Raw genomic sequence first — 18049 nt, 5'->3', positions numbered from 1 at the left:
ATCTGACTGGAATGTGGAGCAGCACTCTGGCTTACCAGCACCTGTCACACTTTCCGACCCAGGCCTGCATAGAAAATGGACGTTAAAGTATGATGATGATGAAAACACAACAAAGACAAAATCAATGTCCTTTAAAACTTTTATTCATTATTCCCATTCTTTTATTCTCTCAGAACAAATTCCTCGAAAATCCAGCGCAATCATCTTCAGAAATCAAAGCCACTGCTGTGTTGATATATTTCCATCTATGCATAATATTGAAGTTAATATTCATGAATTTTATATTGACATTGATGAAATTGAAGTTGATAACATCCAGCTTGAAGAATAATAAACCCTGTCTTTTAGCAGAGAAAATATTCATAATTGTTGTCCTGTTGTAATAAATTTTGATACTGATCCTGTTACAGTTGTGTATGAATAGTCAAATGTGTACGTAAGAGGCCTTTTGCATAGAATGATTTACCGCAGATTTTGCAATGATATGGTTCTCCTCCTGTATGAATGTGCTTGTTACTATTGCTAGAGAATGATTCACCAGATATCAGAATAATATGGCCCCTTCTTTGTATGGGTACGTTTGTGTTTAGACAAGACCCCACTTTGGGAGAATGATTTGCCACAGATATCACAATGATATGTCTTCTCTCCTGTATGAATACGTTTGTGATTATTTAAAGTTTTGTTGTAAGAAAATAGTTTACCACAAATATCACAATGATATGGTTTTTCCTTAGTATGAATACGCTTGTGACTAATCAAAGAGCTACTTGAAGAGAATGATTTACCACAGATATTACAATGATATGGCTTCTCTCCTGTATGAATACGTTTGTGACAAGTTAAAGAGCTACTTTCTGGAAATGATTTACCACAGATATTACACTTATATGGTTTTCCCCCAGTATGTAAATGTTTGTGATTAGTCAATTGACTATTTCTAGAGAATGATTTACCACATGTATCTCAATGAAATGCTTTCTCTCCTGTATGCGTAAGTTTGTGTTTAATCAACTCTCCACTTTGAGTGAAACATTTGCCACAGATATTACAATGAAATGATTTCTCTCCTGTATGTGTACGTTTGTGCCTAGGCAAGTGACCACTTCCAGAGAATGATTTACCACAGATATTACAACGATATGGCTTCTCTCCTGTATGTGTACATTTGTGTTTAGTCAAGTCACCACGTTGAGAGAAAGATTTACCACAGATATCACAATGATATGGTTTTTCCCCAATATGAATATGTTTGTGACGAGTTAAAGTGCTATTTTCAGAAAATGATTTACCACAGGTATCACAGTGATATGGTTTTTCCCCAGTATGAATACGTTTATGATTAGTTAGATTACTGCTTTGAGAAAACGATTTACCACAGATGTCACAGGAATATGGCTTCTCTCCTGTGTGAACACGTTTGTGCTTATTCAAAGTGTTATCACAAGAAAGAAGTTTCCCACAAATATCACAATGATATGGTTTTTCCTTAGTATGAATACGCTTGTGACTAATCAAATGGCTATTTGTAGAGAATGATTTACCACAGATATTACAATGATATGGTTTTTCCCCCGCATGAATACGATTGTGACTAGTCAAGTGACCATTTTGAGAAAATGATTTACCACAGGTATTGCAATGATATGCTTTCTCTCCTGTATGTGTACGTACGTGACTGGTCAAGTGAGCACTTTGAGAGAATGATCTACCACAGACAGCACAGTGATGTGGTTTCTCTCCTGTATGAATGCGTTTATGACTAGTTAAGACTCTTTTTTCAGAAAATGATTTACCACAGATATTACAATTATATGGCTTCTCTCCTGTATGAATGTGTTTATGACTAGTTAAAGTGCTCTTTTCAGAATAAGATTTACCACAGATATCACAGAGATATGGCTTCTCTCCAGTATGAATTCGTCTGCGACTAGTCAAGTTACTACTTCTAGAGAATGAATTACCACAGATATATGGCTTCTCTCTTGTATCAGGGCTTTTTGGTTCAGTTAAATTATTCATTATGAGAGAATATTTTTTCATACATATCACAATGATAATAAATTTTTCATTTCTATGAATATGTTTGTGTCCAGTTGTGTCACAATTTTCAGAGAATAATTTAATGCTATGTTTCTTTCATTTGTGATCTTGCTTAATATCCAAAACAGAAGATGTTAAACTTAATTAACCAGTAAGTTATCCAAGCTCAATTAACCTGTAAATTGATCATCTCCTTTACATTCCAGACAGTGAAGACAAGTAAATGTTGCTGTTAATTTCATTGTCCAGAAGAAATATTTTCCAATTGTTCATCATAGATTTCCAATTGTTCATCATAGATTTCCAATTGTTCATCATTTGTTGAAGATTTTATATTTATAAAGAGCTTGATGTATTGATGAATGTGGCTTATAAATATATGGTCTTCCTTTAATCGATGGAAGTCAATAAAAATACCAGAGGTACATCTGGATGAAGAAATTTCTTTTACATCAACATGATATGTTATTCTGAAATAGGAAAAGAAGCAGAAAGATAAAGAGGATAGTAAAACAACATTGCAAATATTTCAACATCAATTGTCATCATTTAATGTCTATGTGTACATGGGTCAGAAACCAGTGAGGCATTGAAACTTGTAAATTACTTTCCCATACCCAAAATGTCCTGCAAAATTTTGTTTTATTGATTAATGTATGGCAAAAATTCATTTACGGTGTATTACAAGGTCAGCTAAGATAAAAAATTTTTCTAGAAAACGCTTGTGAGTGCATCCTACCCCACCTCCTCCGTTTTCCACAGAAAAAATGCATTTGTGGTATATTAGGTCAACTAAGATGATAACATAAAAAAAAAACGTTCACAAAAAAATTTTCTTGCAAAATTGGGGCCAGAGGATTTCCGGGGATGCACCCACCTCACCGTTTGGGCACTCCACAGACACGTGTACCCTTAACATAGTTCTCGGGGAGATTCAGCGTGACACAGTGTGACAAGGCTGACCCTTTGAATTACAGGCACAACAGAAACAGGAAGAGTGAGAGAAAGTTGTGGTGGAAGAGTACAACAGGGTTCGCCACCACCCCCTACTGGAGCCTCATGGTGCTTTTAGGTGTTTTCGCTCAATAAACACTCACAACGCCCGGTCTGGGAATCGAAACTGCGATCCTGCTGCCCTAACCACTGGGCCATTGCGCCTCCACTATTATCACCATTACAGCCTTAAAATAAACCTTTGTCAATTTACCGTATTCACATTAAAACGAGTTCAGTAATTAATCAACTTAATTAATTTACTTGGAACTTGGTTAGGTGTTGTAGAAGTTATTTCCCGTTACACGATTGTATTTCTTTAATTCCCTAATCGATGTCTCTACTGAGCCATTGATTAGGTTCCAGTGCTTTTGTTTGTCCCATTCTGTTAACAACTTCATCTTCAAGTTATTTGAAATTCTCACCAGATTATTTTAAGAAAGTGCACTCACATATTCTACTCAGAGGCCATTTCCAGCTCACGACTTGACTCCCATCGCAGACACCGTAATAAAGAAGACGTCTTCAACCTCAGGCTTCCTGGTTTGACGTCAAGCCGTCTTACTTGCGGTCCCTTCCTGACGTCATTTCCTCTCCTTTCTGATGATTCTCTTTCCTTCACAATTGACACTGATCTAAAGAACGCTGCATCTATACTCCGTTTCGTAATCGTCCATTCTGTTGAGGGCAAATACTCTCTCTGAGATCTCCATGGTACCATAGAGCCACCTTTCTCCTCCCCTTCGTCACATATGTCTGTGTGTCCTGCCATCGCTTGACAACTGATGCGGGTGTGTTTGTGTCCCCGACCCCTAGCAGTTCGGCAAAAAGAACTGAGAGAATAAGCATCAGACCCGACAGGGTCACCAAGTGCATGGCATGACAAAACCCCCTAAAACTAGGAATGGGGGGAAATAGTATTGAATGGGTGTGCCATTGTGCCAATTGAGATATTTCAAGTATAAAGGAGACAAAGAATAGATAAAGAATAACAAAACAAACACATAAATTTTTTATTCATTTATTTTTTTTTTAATAAATACTTCAAAATCCAATCACAAACATTTTCAGTAATTAAATTATCTCAGAGTCAACATTTTTTTTATTGATTATCAAAAATTTGAGGTTCACATTCACAGTATTGAAGTTGATGAAGGGGAAAAAAACCCTGTCTTTTAGCAGACAAAATAGTCTTTATTGTTGTCATGTAATAAATTTGGACACTGATGCAGTTACATTTCTTTGTGAATACCCACATATAGAAGTTGCGTTTTTGAGAGCATGGTTTACCAAAGATGTCACACTGACATGATTTCAATTCTGTAGGAATGCGTTCATGTACAGTTAAGCTACGTCTATGACAGAAGGATTAATCACCGACATCACCATGAAATAGTTTCTCTCTTGTATGAACATGTTCATGTATAGTTACAACCCTATTTCCAAAAAATAAATTACAACAGGTACAGCAATGTTATGGTTTCTCTCTTGTGTGTGTCAGTTTGTGTCTAGTCAAGTGATTACTTTGAGAGAATGATTTACCACAGATATCACAATGATAGGGCTTCTCACCTGTATGAATGCGTTTGTGACCAGTCAAAGGACCACTTCGGGAGAATGATTTACCACAGATATTACAACGATATGGTCTCTCTCCTGTATGAATACGTCTGTGACGAGATAGACCGCCACATTTAGAAAATGATTTAGCACAGATATCACATTGATATGGCTTCTCACCTGTATGAATACGTTTGTGTGTTTTCAATTGCTCAACTTGAGAGAATGATTTACCACATATTTCACAGTGATACGGCTTCTCTCCTGTATGAATATTTTTGTGCCTAGTCCAATGATTACGACAAGAGAATGATTTACCACAGATATCACAACGATATGGTTTCTCTCCTGTATGAATACGTTTGTGCCTTTTCATATTACTAAATTCAGAAAATGCTTCACCACAGACATCACAATGATATGGCTTCTCTCCTGTATGAACGCGCTTGTGTCTAGTTACGCCAAACCCTTCAGTGAATGATTTACCACATATATCACAGCGATAAGGTTTCTCTCCTGTATGAATGCGTCTGTGTCTCGTCAAGTAACCATTTTCAGTGAATGATTTACCACAGATATCACAATGATATAGCTTCTCTCTTGTATGAGTATGTTTATGTTTAGTCAAGTTACTCCTCAGAGAGAATGATTTACCACAGATATCACAATGACATGGTCTTTCTCCAGTATGAATACGTTTGTGACTAGTCAAGTGATTATTTCTAGAGAATGATGTACCACAGATGTTACAACGATATGGCTTCTCTCCTGTATGTGTACGTTTGTGTACAGTCAAGTGACCACTCTGAGAGAATGCTTTTCCACAGATATTACAGCGATATGGTTTCTCTCTTGCATCAGGGTTTTTCTGTTTGGTTAAATGATTCATTATAATAGAATAATTTGTTACACATATAAAAAAATTACTCTTTTTTTTAATTATTTTTATGAATATGTTTGTTTAGTTGAGTTACTATTTTTCTTTCATTTGTGATCTTGTTTATTATCTAAACCAGCAGATGTAAACTGTCCACTCCTTTGTAAAGTTATCCAAGCTTAATTAACCTGTAAAGCAATCATCTCTACATATCAATCAGAGAAGACTAGAAAGTGGCGTTGTTAAATCCATCATCCAAAAGAAATAGTTCGTTGTTTGTCTCAGATTTTATTTTAGTTTTTTTAATATAAAGAGGTTGATGTATTGATGAATGCTCCTTATAAATATATCGTCTTCTTTTAGTGGATGAAAATTGATAAAAATATCAGAGGCATGTCCGAATGAAGAAATTTCTTTTCTGTCAACATGATGTGATATTCTGAAATAGGAAAAGAAACAGTAAGATAAGGACAATAGTTAAATGACAATAATTCAATATTGCGAATTTTACATCAACCGTCATCCATTTGCATGGGCTGGAGTCCATTGAGGCATTGAAACTTCTACAACATTCTGTATATAGATTTTCCTATATTTCTCAAATTATATATGTCTTAGCTTTTTTCTTTCTTCTCTCTGCTTTCACCTGTGAAGTGGTATGGCTTAGTGGTTAGGGTATCTGCATCTGGTGGCAAGGTCATGAGTTCAATACCCAGTGGGGCATCTAGTCTCCAAGCCACTTTATTTCACATTGCTCCAGTTCACTCAGCTAGCAAAACTGACCCTAATCTATAATTCAGAGGGCTAGTTTTCTCATATGTCTGTGAAGTACTCAGCCATTTGCAATTTAATTCCATGAGCATTGTTCCATTGACTGGACAAACTAAAACACAAAGGGCCAGTTACTGTTTCACCAAGTGGACTGAGGCCATGCTGGAGTACATGTTTCAAGGACTTCATCAAACAAATCAATCCCAGTATTTATATTTAAGTTTGGTGCATATTCTATCGTGGAAGCGCGTGGATTAGTGGTTAGGGTGTCGATACCATGATCGTAAGATTGTGGTTTTGATTCCTGGACCGGGCTACGCATTGTGTTCATTTTTCATGAATATTAAAATACACCTGCTTGTCTTTCTGTCACGTCCTTGTCTTGTTTTCTGTACACCTGAACGATATATATACACACACACATATATATATATATGCAGGGTGCAGTGAATAAACTGTCATCTAAATTACGCAAAAATGAAAATGACACTGACGTATTATATATATAAAAATTAAATAATGAGGGTAGAAATTGATATTAATCCATTAAAACCAGTGGCTTACCATATTTTTAAAAAATCCGAAGATTAAAAATTATATTACATACAAATTAAGAGGAAAGACCACCAAATTGGATTCGTAATATGATGAAAATAGACGTCAAATCGCCTTACCACGAAGAGTGTGTTCTCAAGAAAATTTCAGCAAACGCCAGAATGTAAAAATGAGCAAGACAACTGAAAATATACGAAATGAAAACTATTACTTACGTACCATGATTTCGTTTGTAAATGTTTACGAATATATATATATATATATGTATATATGCATGGATATATATACACGTGTGTGCATATATAAACACACACACATATATATAGAGAGAGATAGAACTTTTGATAGACGATAGGTTTCTTTCAGTTCCTGTCTACCATATCCTCTCACAACGCTTATAGTTGGCCCAAGGTTATGGTAGAAGACACACCCAACCAGCAACTATGGGTTGGGGAAAAAAACCTCTTACTCATAACCACAACTAACTGTGCTATTTAAAAATAGGTGAATCTTCCTAATTTTTTGCATACTTCATTTATGTTGGGTATATTTTTCCATTATCATAATTTTTTTTTTTAGAAATTAGGCGTCATTTTCCTGGAGGTGCGCTCCTAAGGAAACGCCTCCAATTATTTAGAATTATATAAATATAAGCAACAGGGGACACGGAGTGGGGCTAAAAAATCGTAGATTTTTCACATTTTTATTTTTTTATAGCGTAAATGTGTTTATGGGGGGGGGGATATTAAAAAACATCAATACGTGTCTGGGCGGAGACGGAGTATATGTAATCTGAACCTTTTCCCCACCTTATTTATTATTTTTTTTTTTACGGAATCCCACGTTTTAGGCTATGGAGATTCCGATTCTGAAAAAAAATTGTTTGAAAAATTTCCCCCCCCCCCCACCAAGCAGGCTATTTACATGCTAGAAATAACAGCCAAATCTCACAAAACTAGTGTTAGGGTTAGGTTTAGGGTCAGGGTCAGGGTTACGGTCATCAGGACCCACATCTGAGAGAGAAAAAAATAAGGAAGGTGCTCTTGCGATGTGCTAGAAACAACAGCCAAATCTTCCTTATATCACGCACTTTCGTCTCCTCTGAAAAGATTTTTTTTTTTTTAACCGAAAAGGTTTCTCCCATGTGTGTAGTAATGAAAAAAAGAAAAATCGGTCGGGACTGGCGTGGTAGGACTGAAAAAAAATCATAATCAATCAAAATATATTCTCCCAATGTTATGTTTTCGATTCGAAATAATTATTGTAACATCGAGAGGTTCATATAACTCCATTATTCACATTATTAGTATTATTATTATCACCATTACAGCCCTTAAAGCAATCGTTGTCAACTTACCGTATTCGGATATACAGAACGAGTACCTGATCGGTAATTACACTAATTAATAAATTTAATTGGACCTTGGCGGAAGTGTTGTGGAAGTCATTTCCCTTGATATGATTGTATTTTATCAATTCATCCAAAAGATGGCTCTACTGGCTGGTGGGATTCGTTCCAGTGTTTTTCAGTGTTTTTCCTAAAACAGGAATGGTGCAAATGGTAATTAGTGTAATTTATAGAGTTTTTCCCTCTCATTTTCGTGAGGTGTGTAGATGCCATAAATATTGGCAGAAACGTTAGCACGTCGGGCGAAATGCTTAGCGGTATTTCGTACGTCTTTACGTTCTGAGTTCAAATTCCGCCGAGGTCGACTTTTCCATTCATCCTTTTGGGGTCGATAAATTAAGTACCAGTTTCGTACTGGAATCAATCTAATCGACTAGCCTCCTTCCCAAGAATTTCGGGCCTTGTGCCTAGTGTAGAAAAGAAGATTCTATTTAAGACAAACTCTAATAAATGTAGTGTCGAAACCGAGAGGAACATTATGGTGAGCATCTAGCACAGCTAATTCCATTCACCCAAGTATCAGGGTAACTAAGGATTACTCCACTAGGCACCCTAACATTAGACTCCCTGTCCTTCATACTGAACTTTGGTAAGACTGTAAACAACAGAGTGCAGCTCCTATTACATGAAGCCTACAGCTTTCAAACATATTGTTCACAGCAACTGTTTTGTCATACAATACGAAAATCGATTGATAGCACACATAGGATAATTAATAATGTGTCCCCGTTGTAGGGACCTTGCTTGGCTCTGCCTGAGATTTGAAACCAAATCTACCCACTTGTTGCTTATCAAAACAGAGGAAACACTTGACCCCTAAGGACCTGTGCTGGTCAAGGAAAGGTCAGTTCTTTGCTTAGGGTTCATTACTGACCATAGAAAGCATATCCTATCCCTTCCTCTTCAGTGTCAGCCAGACTAAGGAGCAACACCCTCTTTTGCATCACCCATGATCAAGGGCTGCAGTTCCCTTTGCCGTTCGCTTGTCATATGAAGAGAATCCCTTCATAATGCCAACCAATTTACAGAATGCACCAGAGGAAACAATGAATAGATAAAGAAAAAACAAAACAAACACAAAATGGTTACACTATAAATTTTTTAGTCATTATTTTTTTTTTTTAACAAATTCCTCAAAATCCAATCACAGGCATTTTCAGTAATTAAGTTATCTCAGAGTCAACATTTTTTTTTATTGATTATCAAAAATTTGAGGTTCACATTCACAGTATTGATGAAGGGAAAAAACCCTGTCTTTTAGCAGACGAAATAGTCATAATTGTTGTTATGTAATAAATTTTGACATTCATACAGTTACACCCACATGTGTGTGCATGTGGACTTCTGGAGAAGATGATTTTCCACAAATGTCACATTGAGATGGCTTCTATCCAGTAGGAATACATTTATGTACATTCAAGTTAGGTCTATGAGAGAATGATTTACCACAGATGTCACAGTGATATAGCTTCTCACCTGTATGAATATGCTTGTGAATATTCAATCGACTAGTTTGAGAGAATGATTTACCACAAATATTGCAATGATATGGCTTCTCACCTGTATGTGTACATTTGTGTTTAGTCAAGTGATTATTTTGAGAGAATGATTTACCACAGATATCACAATGATATGGTTTTTCCCCAGTATGAATACGTTTGTGCATTTTCAAGTGACTGGTGGAAGAAAATTTTTTACCACAGATATCACACTGATGTGGCTTCTCTCCTGTGTGTGTACGTTGGTGTTTAGTTAAGTGACTACTACGAGAGAATGAATTACCACAGACATCACAATGATATGGTTTTTGTCCCGTATGAATGAATTTGTGAGTAGTCAAACTACCATTTTGAGAAAATGATTTACCACAGATATCGCAAGGATATGGCTTCTCTCCTGTATGTGTATGTTTGTGTTTAGTCAAGTCATCACTTTGATAGAATGATTTACCACAGATATCACAATGGTATGGCCTCTCTCCTGTATGTGTATGCTTGTGTATAGTTAAGCTAAATCTAACAGAGAAGGATTTACCACAGATATCACAATGATATGGTTTTTGCCCTGTATGAATGAATTTGTGAGCAGTCAAATTACTAGTTCGAGAGAATGATTTACCACAGATATCACAGCGATATGGCTTCTCTCCTGTATGTGTATGTTTGTGTATATTTAAGTTAAATCTAACAGAAAATGATTTACCACAGATATCACAATGATATGGCTTCTCACCTGTATGTGTATATTTGTGTTTAGTCAAGTCACCACTTTGAAAATATGATTTACCACAAATATTACATTGATATGGCTTCTCACCCATATGAACACGTTTGTGTCTGCTCAGTTCACAACTTTGTGAGAAAGATTTACCACAGATATCGCAATGGTATGGCTTCTCTCCAGTATGTGTATGTTTGTGTCTAGTTAAGTTACCACTTTGGAAGAATGATTTGCCACAGATATCACAGCAATATGGCTTCTCACCAGTATGAATACGTTCATGTGTTTTCAAGTGACTTGTGTCAGAAAACGATTTACCACACATATTGCAATGATACGGCCTCTCTCCTGTATGTGTACGTTTGTGTTTAGTCAAGTCACCACTTTGAGAGAATGATTTACCACAGATAATACAGTGATGTGGCTTCTCTCCTGTATGAGGTTTTTCTTGTTTAGTTAAATCATTCATTATGAGAGAATAATTTGTCATACATGTCACAATGAAGTTTGTATTCAGGTAAGTCACTATTTTCAGGGAATAATTCAATGTGATGTTTCTTGAATCTGTGACCTTGCTTATCTAAAACAGCAGATGTAAATTGTCAACTCCTTTGCAAAGATATCCAAGTTTAATTAACCTGTAAAGCGATCATCTTCTCTACATTCCAGACAGCAAAGACAAGAAAATGCTGCTGTTAATTCCATTGTCTAGAAGAAATATTTTTCCATCGTGTCATAGATTTTGTTTGATGAATGCTTCTTATAAATATATTGTTTTCCTTTAGTCAATGTAAGTTGATAAAACTATCAAATGCACATCCGATGTAAGAAATTTCTTTTATGCCAACAGGGTGTGATATTCTGAAATAATACAAGAAAACCTTAAGATATTGAACAAAACATTAATTCAACATAGCAAGTTCTACAAGAACAACATTCTCATCATTTCAATGCAGATTTATCAATGCTTGCATGGTTCACAGTTTATTGAGGCAGATTTTGAACTCTGAATTGTTTCCAATCAAGGTGAAATGTCATATTCCCCTGAGAGGATATATTTACATGTAAGATTTGCATAATAAATAGCCTATTCGAGTGAAAATTCTGTATCACTGAAATCAACTTTTATCTATGTGATCTTGGAAACTGAAAGAAGCCTGTCGTATATATGTATATATATGTGTGTGTGTGTGTGTTTGTTCCCCCAACATCGCTTGACCACCGATGCTGGTGTGTTTACATCCCTGTAACTTAGCGGTTCGGCAAAAAGGATAAGAATAAGTCCTGGGGTCGATTTGCTCGACTAAAGGCGGTGCTCCAGCATGGCCACAGTCAAATGACTGAAAGAAATAAGAGTACTTATTTTAATTATCATATTGACGTGTTCACACACACATACATATATGAAATTAAATACACAACTGAAAGTGCTATTAGTTTCATGCTATTATGATACTTGACCAGGCATATTTATAAAATATATACTATGTATCTTAAGGGCTTACGGCCAAAGAAACCAAACCAAATCTGACAGGAACGTGGAGCAGCACCTGTCACACTTCCCCACTCCTGAGAGAACATTCGTTTTCCACACACTTGCTACCACCTTCAAGGCTGGTTAATTTCCACCCCCACCTTTTTTTGGTCTCGGCTGAGGATCTTCCTATCGATACTAGCGTCTTGGATATAACTTTGGGGCCCTAGTAATCCATTACAGCACTTACCTAGCGTACTTAGTTGTGTACATCACCTGTAAACTAAATCCCTATGTTATAGGTATTTCTTGCTTTATTTTGGTGCTAACTTCATTTCACTACCATAAAATATAAAGATGATGATGATGAAAACATAACATAGACAAAATCAATATCACTTAAAACTTTTATTCATTATTTTCTAACAAATTCCTCAAAAATCCAGCACAATCATCTTCAGAAATCAAAGTCATCTCCGTGTTGATATCTTTAGATATATACATGACATTGAAGCTGATATTCATGAATTTCATATTAACATTGAACAAACTGAAGTTGATAATGTGAAGCCTGAAGAATAATAAACCCTGTCTTTTAGCAGACAAAATATTCATAATTCCTTGTCCTATTTTAATAAGTTTTTATACAGTCACACTTGTGTATGAATATTTACATGTGTACCTAAATGGTCTTTCTGAAAGAATGACTCACCATAGATATGGCTTCTCTCCTGTATAAAAACATTTGTGACTAGATAAACTGCCATCTTCACAAGTATCACACTGATATGGTTTTTTCCTCAGTATGAATATGTTTGTGACTAATGAAATAGCTATTTGTAGAGAATGATTTACCACAGATATCACAATGATATGGTTTTTCCCCCTGTATGTACATGTTTGTGTTTAGTTAAGTGACCATTTTGAGAGAATGACTTACCACAGATAATACAATGATATGGTTTCTCTCCTGTATGAATACGTTTGTGACAAATTAAAGAATTATTTTGAGTAAATGATTTACCACAAATATCACACTGATATGGTCTTTCCCCAGTATGAATACGTTTGTGACTAGTCAAAAGATTATTTCCAGAGAATGATTTACCACAGATATTACAATGATATGGCTTCTCTCCTGTATGAATACGTTTGTGTTTAGGCAAGTAACTTCTTACAGAGAACGATTTACCACAGATATTACAATAATACGGCATCGCTCCTGTATGGATGCGTTTGTGATTAGTCAAGTTACTATTTTGAGAGAATGACTTACCACAGATATCACAGTGATATTGCTTTTCTCCTGTATGAATATGTTTGTGGTAAGTTAAAGTACAATTTGCAGAGAATGATTTACCACAAATATCACACTGATATGGTTTTTCCCCAGTATGTATACGTTTGTGACAATACAAATTACTATTTGCAGAGAATGATTTACCACAGATATTACAATGATATGGCTTCTCTCCTGTATGAATATTTTTGTGACAAGTTAAAGAAATATTTTGAGAAAATGATTTACCACAGATATCACACTGATATGGTTTTTCCCCAGTATGAATACGAATGTGACTAATCAAGTGACTATTTCTGAGGAATGATTTACCACAGATATTACAGTGATATGCTTTCTCTCCTTTATGCGTAGATTTGTGTTTAGTCAAGTCAACACTTTCAGAGAATGATTTGTCACAGATATTACAATGATATAGCTTCTCTTCTGTGTGACTACGTTTGTGACGAGTTAAAAAATTGTGTATATTCAAGGCACCCCTTCGAGAGAATGATTTACCACAGATATCACAGTGATATGGCTTCTCTTTGGGATCAGAGTTTTTAGGTTTTGTTAAGTTACTCATTATCAGAGAACAATGATAGTGTTTTCCTTATTTCTACGGTTCACAACACTATTTTGAGAGAATAATTCAATGCTATGTTTCTTTCATCTGTCATCTTATTTCATATGTAAATCTTCAGGTGAAAACTTTCAAATCCTCTGTAAAGTTACGTGGCCTTAATTAACCTCTAAATTGATCATCTCTACATTCCAGACAGTGAAGACAAGAAGATGTTGCTGTTAATTTCCTTGTCTACAAGAAGCATTTTCCCATCGTTTGTTGCAGATTTTATTTATATAAAGAGTTTGATGTATGGAAGAATGTACCATGGTCTTCCTTTACTCAATGAATATTAGAGGCACATCTGAATGAAGAAATTTCTTTTCTGTCAACATGGTGTGATATTCTGAAATGGGAAACGAAGCAGTAAGATAAAGAGGATAGTTAAACAACATAGAAGTTCAACATTGCAAATTTTATTTTAGTTGTCATCCATTTAACCCTTTAGCGTTCAGATTTCTTTGTCGAATGTAATACTTATCTATTGTTTTAAATTAATCAAGCATTTTCTTGTAGCTTCAAGATTTCACTTGTGTGTTCGTACATTTTGAGAATGACATTGTAGGGTAGGTTTGAGATGTTAGGTCTGCTCAGTTTCAACATCAGACAGGTAGCATATTTGGTCTGGATATGGCTGGATGAGGCCGGATTAAATGTTAAAGGGGTAATGTCTAAGTTTGCATGGGTCAGAATCCATTGAGGCATTGAAACTTTTACAACATTCTGTATAAAGATGAATTATTTCCGCATTTCTGTAATTATTCATCTTTTTTATTATCTTTTCTTTCTCTTCTCTCCTTCCACTTGTATCACCTGTGAAGTGGCATGGCTTAGTGGTTAGGGTATTTTACTCACAGTGGAGGCGCAATGGCCCAGTAGTTAGGGCAGCGGACTCGTGGTTTCGATTCCCAGACCGGGCGTTGTGAGTGTTTATTGAGCGAAAACACCTAAAGCTTGACGAGGCTCCGGCAGGGGATGGTGGTGAACCCTGCTGTACTCTTCCACCACAACTTTCTCTCACTCTTACTTCCTGTTTCTGTTGTGCCTGTATTTCAAAGGGTCGGCCTTGTCACACTGAATATCCCCGAGAACTACGTTAAGGGTACACGTGTCTGTGGAGTGCTCAGCCATTTGCACGTTAATTTCACGAGCAGGCTGTGCCAACAACAACAACAACTATCAATCCCAGAGGTAAAACGTACCTAAAACTAAAGATAGCCTTGTTTTTCATGCTACAAATGTGTTTTTCATGTTTTTCATGCTACAAATGTGATGACTGCTATTTCCAGCATACTAAACGACCAGCAGAGGATGAGCAACTTTTGAATTTGTTTAAAAGAAGGAAGAAAAGTTTTTCCTAACACATTGCAATATAATCGTAATCTATACCAGCGGAAAGGTATTTCTATAAAATTTCATTAAAACACAACTTCTTCAGTAAATTATGAGGAAACAAGACAGAGGCGTGTGAATCATTCGAAATTCTTCTATATCCCACCGTCCCCGAAAAAGTTTCACACAGCAAATTCGTATGTAATCGTAATCTACACCAGGGGTTTTCAAACTGTGGTCCGCAAGGACAAGACAAGGGGTCCGTGGACAGCAAATACTTTTTATGGGCAATTTGATTTTATATATGTTTTTTAACCGAAATCTTTTAATTGACAATAAACCTATTTGTTAAATACTGTTAAATAAATAAACGTAAAAATATATGTTATTTTAAGCAAATATTTATGTATAAATTTCATAAGCGTTTATAAGGGGTTCCCTAAGGTAAAGCCTGAAATATAAAGGGGTCCGCAAGTCAAAAAGTTTGAAAACCCCTGGTTTATACATAATGTAAAAATATGTTATTTTAAGCAAATATTTATGTATAAATTTCATAAGCGTTTATAAGGGGGTCCCTAAGGTAAAGCCTGAAATATAAAGGGGTCCGCAAGTCAAAAAGTTTGAAAACCCCTGGTTTATACATAATGTAAAAATATGTTATTTTAAGCAAATATTTATGTATAAATTTCATAAGCGTTTATAAGGGGGTTCCCTAAGGTAAAGCCTGAAATATAAAGGGGTCCGCAAGTCAAAAAGTTTGAAAACCCCTGGTTTATACATAATGTAAAAATATGTTATTTTAAGCAAATATTTATGTATAAATTTCATAAGCGTTTATAAGGGGTTCCCTAAGGTAAAGCCTGAAATATAAAGGGGTCCGCAAGTCAAAAAGTTTGAAAACCCCTGATCTACATAATCTGAAAAGTATCATCATCGTAATCTACATTATCAGAAACGCAGTCATAGAAAATTTTGAATTACCGTTAATCCACCAAATCTTTCATCTATTTACTTTATATCACATAAAACTCAACCCTGGGGTGGTTTTAAAAACAACAGTGTTGTTCTGTTTTCATTTCGATATGATTACTGTAACTTCGAAGGGTTTATATAATTCTATTATTTACTGCCAGAAGCGTTAGCAAACCGGACAAAATACTGAACGGCATTTCGTCAGTCTCCTAACTTCAACAACGGACCAGGTTGACTTTGTCTTTCATCTTTTTAGAAATACTGGGTTCCATGAAAGATTGCTAGCTTTGAGCCAACATTTGAAACCATCATCATTACTATTATTGTACTGTATTTTGTTGGCACTCCGTCGCTTAACGACGACGAGGGTTCCAGTTGATCCGATCAACGGAACAGCCTGCTCGTGAAACTAACGTGCAAGTGGCTGAGCACCCCACAGACACGTGTACCCTTAACATAGTTCTCGGGGATATTCAGCGTGACACAGTGTGACAAGGCTGACCCTTTGAATTACAGGCACAACAGAAACAGGAAGTAAGAGCGAGAGAAAGTTGTGGTAGAAGAGTACAGCAAGGCTCGCCACCATCCCCTGCGGGAGCCTCGTGGGGCTTTCGGTGTTTTCGGTCAATAAACACTCACTCTGGGAATCGAAACCGCGAGTCCGCTGCCCTAACCACTGGGCCATTGCACCTCCATCATTACTATTATTAATATAACCTTAAAGTAAATTTGTGTCAACTTACCGTTTAATTAGTGTTTCATAAACAACAGAACAATATAAATTAATGTGGTATTCTTCGATCGGTTTCTTCTCATTTAACTAATTGATCATGTATTATTCTCACTTTACAAATCAATTTCCTTTATATCACATATAACAGTCGATCAGAGGGTTTCAGAAGCAGCATTTCAACATTTCAGTTTGGAAGTCAGTATTTAAGGCGGCAAACTTATTTTCCTTACATTGTTAAGTTTCCGCTTCAAAATAATTACTGTAACATCGAGAGGTTCACATAATTACTTTATTATTAGTGTTATTATCACCTTAGAGTAAATCTTCGTCAACTTATCGTATTCAGATATAAACAACGACTCAGTGATTGGTAATTCAATCACCTTAATAATTTAACTGGACCGAGGTTGAAGTAAAGTAGAAGTTATTTCCCTTGATATGATTGTATTTCTTGAATTCTCCAATAGATGGCTCTACTGACTGCTTGGTTTCCGTTCCGTTTCTTTGTCCCATTCTTTCAACAACTGCACCTTTGTTTTTTCAATTTTTCACCAGATTATTTTAATAAAGTGTACTCACATGTTCTACTCCACGACCCTTTCCATCACAGGACTTGACCCTGTCGCTGATACCGCTAGAATGAAATCGTCTTCTGGTGCTCCAGCATGACCACAGCCACTTGGCTGAAACCCATAATTAAATAAATAAAACCTCTGACTTCCTGAGGTTACGTCATGTTGACGTACTGCCGGCCCCCTTTTTTTTTTCACGTCATTTCCAATCATTGTCCTTCCTCTACACTTGACACTGGTGGACGCGCAGCGGTCTCGTGGTCATAGGATTGCGGTTTCGACTCCCAGACCGGGCGTTGTGAGTGTTTATTGGAGTGAAAACACCTAAAAGCCCCACGAGGCTCCAGCAGGGGATGGTGGCGAACCCTGCTGTACTCTTCCTCCACAACTTTCTCTCGCTCTTACTTCCTGTTTCTGTTGTGCCTGTAATTCAAAGGGTCAGCCATGTCACACTGTGTCACGCTGAATCTCCTCGAGAACTACGTTAAGGGTACACGTGTCTGTGGAGTGCTCAACCACTTGCATGTTATATGTCGGAAATCAAAGAATTCATTTAACATATGCGTATTACTCCAGCCGCTGCAGCACCATGCTCAGATGTCTCCATTTGCACTAGGATATGTCTCTGCGAGACG

At 36.2% G+C, this 18049-nt stretch overlaps 3 protein-coding genes across 7 annotated transcripts; all 3 read right to left on the bottom strand.

Annotated features, from left to right (window-relative positions):
• Positions 1–124: 124 nt before the first annotated feature.
• LOC106880332 (uncharacterized) lies at positions 125–3914 on the bottom strand. The gene has a single exon (XM_089345104.1). It carries the CDS (start codon positions 2041–2043, stop codon positions 967–969), a length of 1077 nt encoding a protein of 358 aa, XP_089201230.1. The 5' UTR covers positions 2044–3914; the 3' UTR covers positions 125–966.
• Positions 3915–4041: 127 nt separating this feature from the next.
• On the bottom strand, positions 4042–8897 carry LOC128251255 (uncharacterized). Of its 5 annotated transcripts, XM_052978028.2 has the most exons (3): positions 8157–8897; positions 6919–6981; positions 4042–5912 (listed from the first exon to the last, which is right to left on the bottom strand). In XM_052978028.2, the coding sequence occupies exon 3, from the start codon at positions 5483–5485 to the stop codon at positions 4511–4513; it is 975 nt and encodes a 324-aa protein (XP_052833988.1). In that variant the 5' UTR covers positions 5486–5912; positions 6919–6981; positions 8157–8897; the 3' UTR covers positions 4042–4510. The 5 variants fall into 5 exon arrangements, with proteins under 5 accessions (XP_052833988.1, XP_052833989.1, XP_089201242.1 ...); XM_052978029.2 differs by lacking the exon at positions 6919–6981 and having other exon boundaries at positions 8157–8561; XM_089345116.1 differs by lacking the exons at positions 6919–6981; positions 8157–8897 and adding an exon at positions 7015–8137.
• Positions 8898–9286: 389 nt separating this feature from the next.
• LOC106880334 (uncharacterized) lies at positions 9287–17513 on the bottom strand. Its single transcript, XM_089345725.1, has 3 exons — positions 16853–17513; positions 12774–14151; positions 9287–11007 (listed from the first exon to the last, which is right to left on the bottom strand). The coding sequence occupies exons 2-3, from the start codon at positions 13764–13766 to the stop codon at positions 9595–9597; spliced, it is 2406 nt and encodes an 801-aa protein (XP_089201851.1). The 5' UTR covers positions 13767–14151; positions 16853–17513; the 3' UTR covers positions 9287–9594.
• Between the last annotated feature and the right edge of the window lie 536 nt (positions 17514–18049).

This window comes from Octopus bimaculoides, chromosome 29 (genome assembly GCF_046866305.1).
Source record: "Octopus bimaculoides isolate indiv1 chromosome 29, ASM4686630v1, whole genome shotgun sequence".
NCBI classification, from domain to species: Eukaryota; Metazoa; Mollusca; class Cephalopoda; order Octopoda; family Octopodidae; genus Octopus; species Octopus bimaculoides.
The sequence above is the reverse complement of the archived record's forward strand: the minus strand, read 5'-3'. Positions and strand labels throughout refer to the sequence as shown.

Coding starts and splice junctions, on each gene's coding strand:
- LOC106880332 (XM_089345104.1), bottom strand. CDS start 2,043: ATGAAAAAATATTCTCTCATAATGAATAATTTAACTGAACCAAAAAGC.
- LOC128251255 (XM_052978028.2), bottom strand. CDS start 5,485: ATGAATCATTTAACCAAACAGAAAAACCCTGATGCAAGAGAGAAACCA.
- LOC106880334 (XM_089345725.1), bottom strand. CDS start 13,766: ATGAGTAACTTAACAAAACCTAAAAACTCTGATCCCAAAGAGAAGCCA. Junction 11,008..12,773: donor ATACAGGGGGAAAAACCATA/TCATTGTGATAT, acceptor CTGCTGTTTTAG/ATAAGCAAGGTCACAGATTC.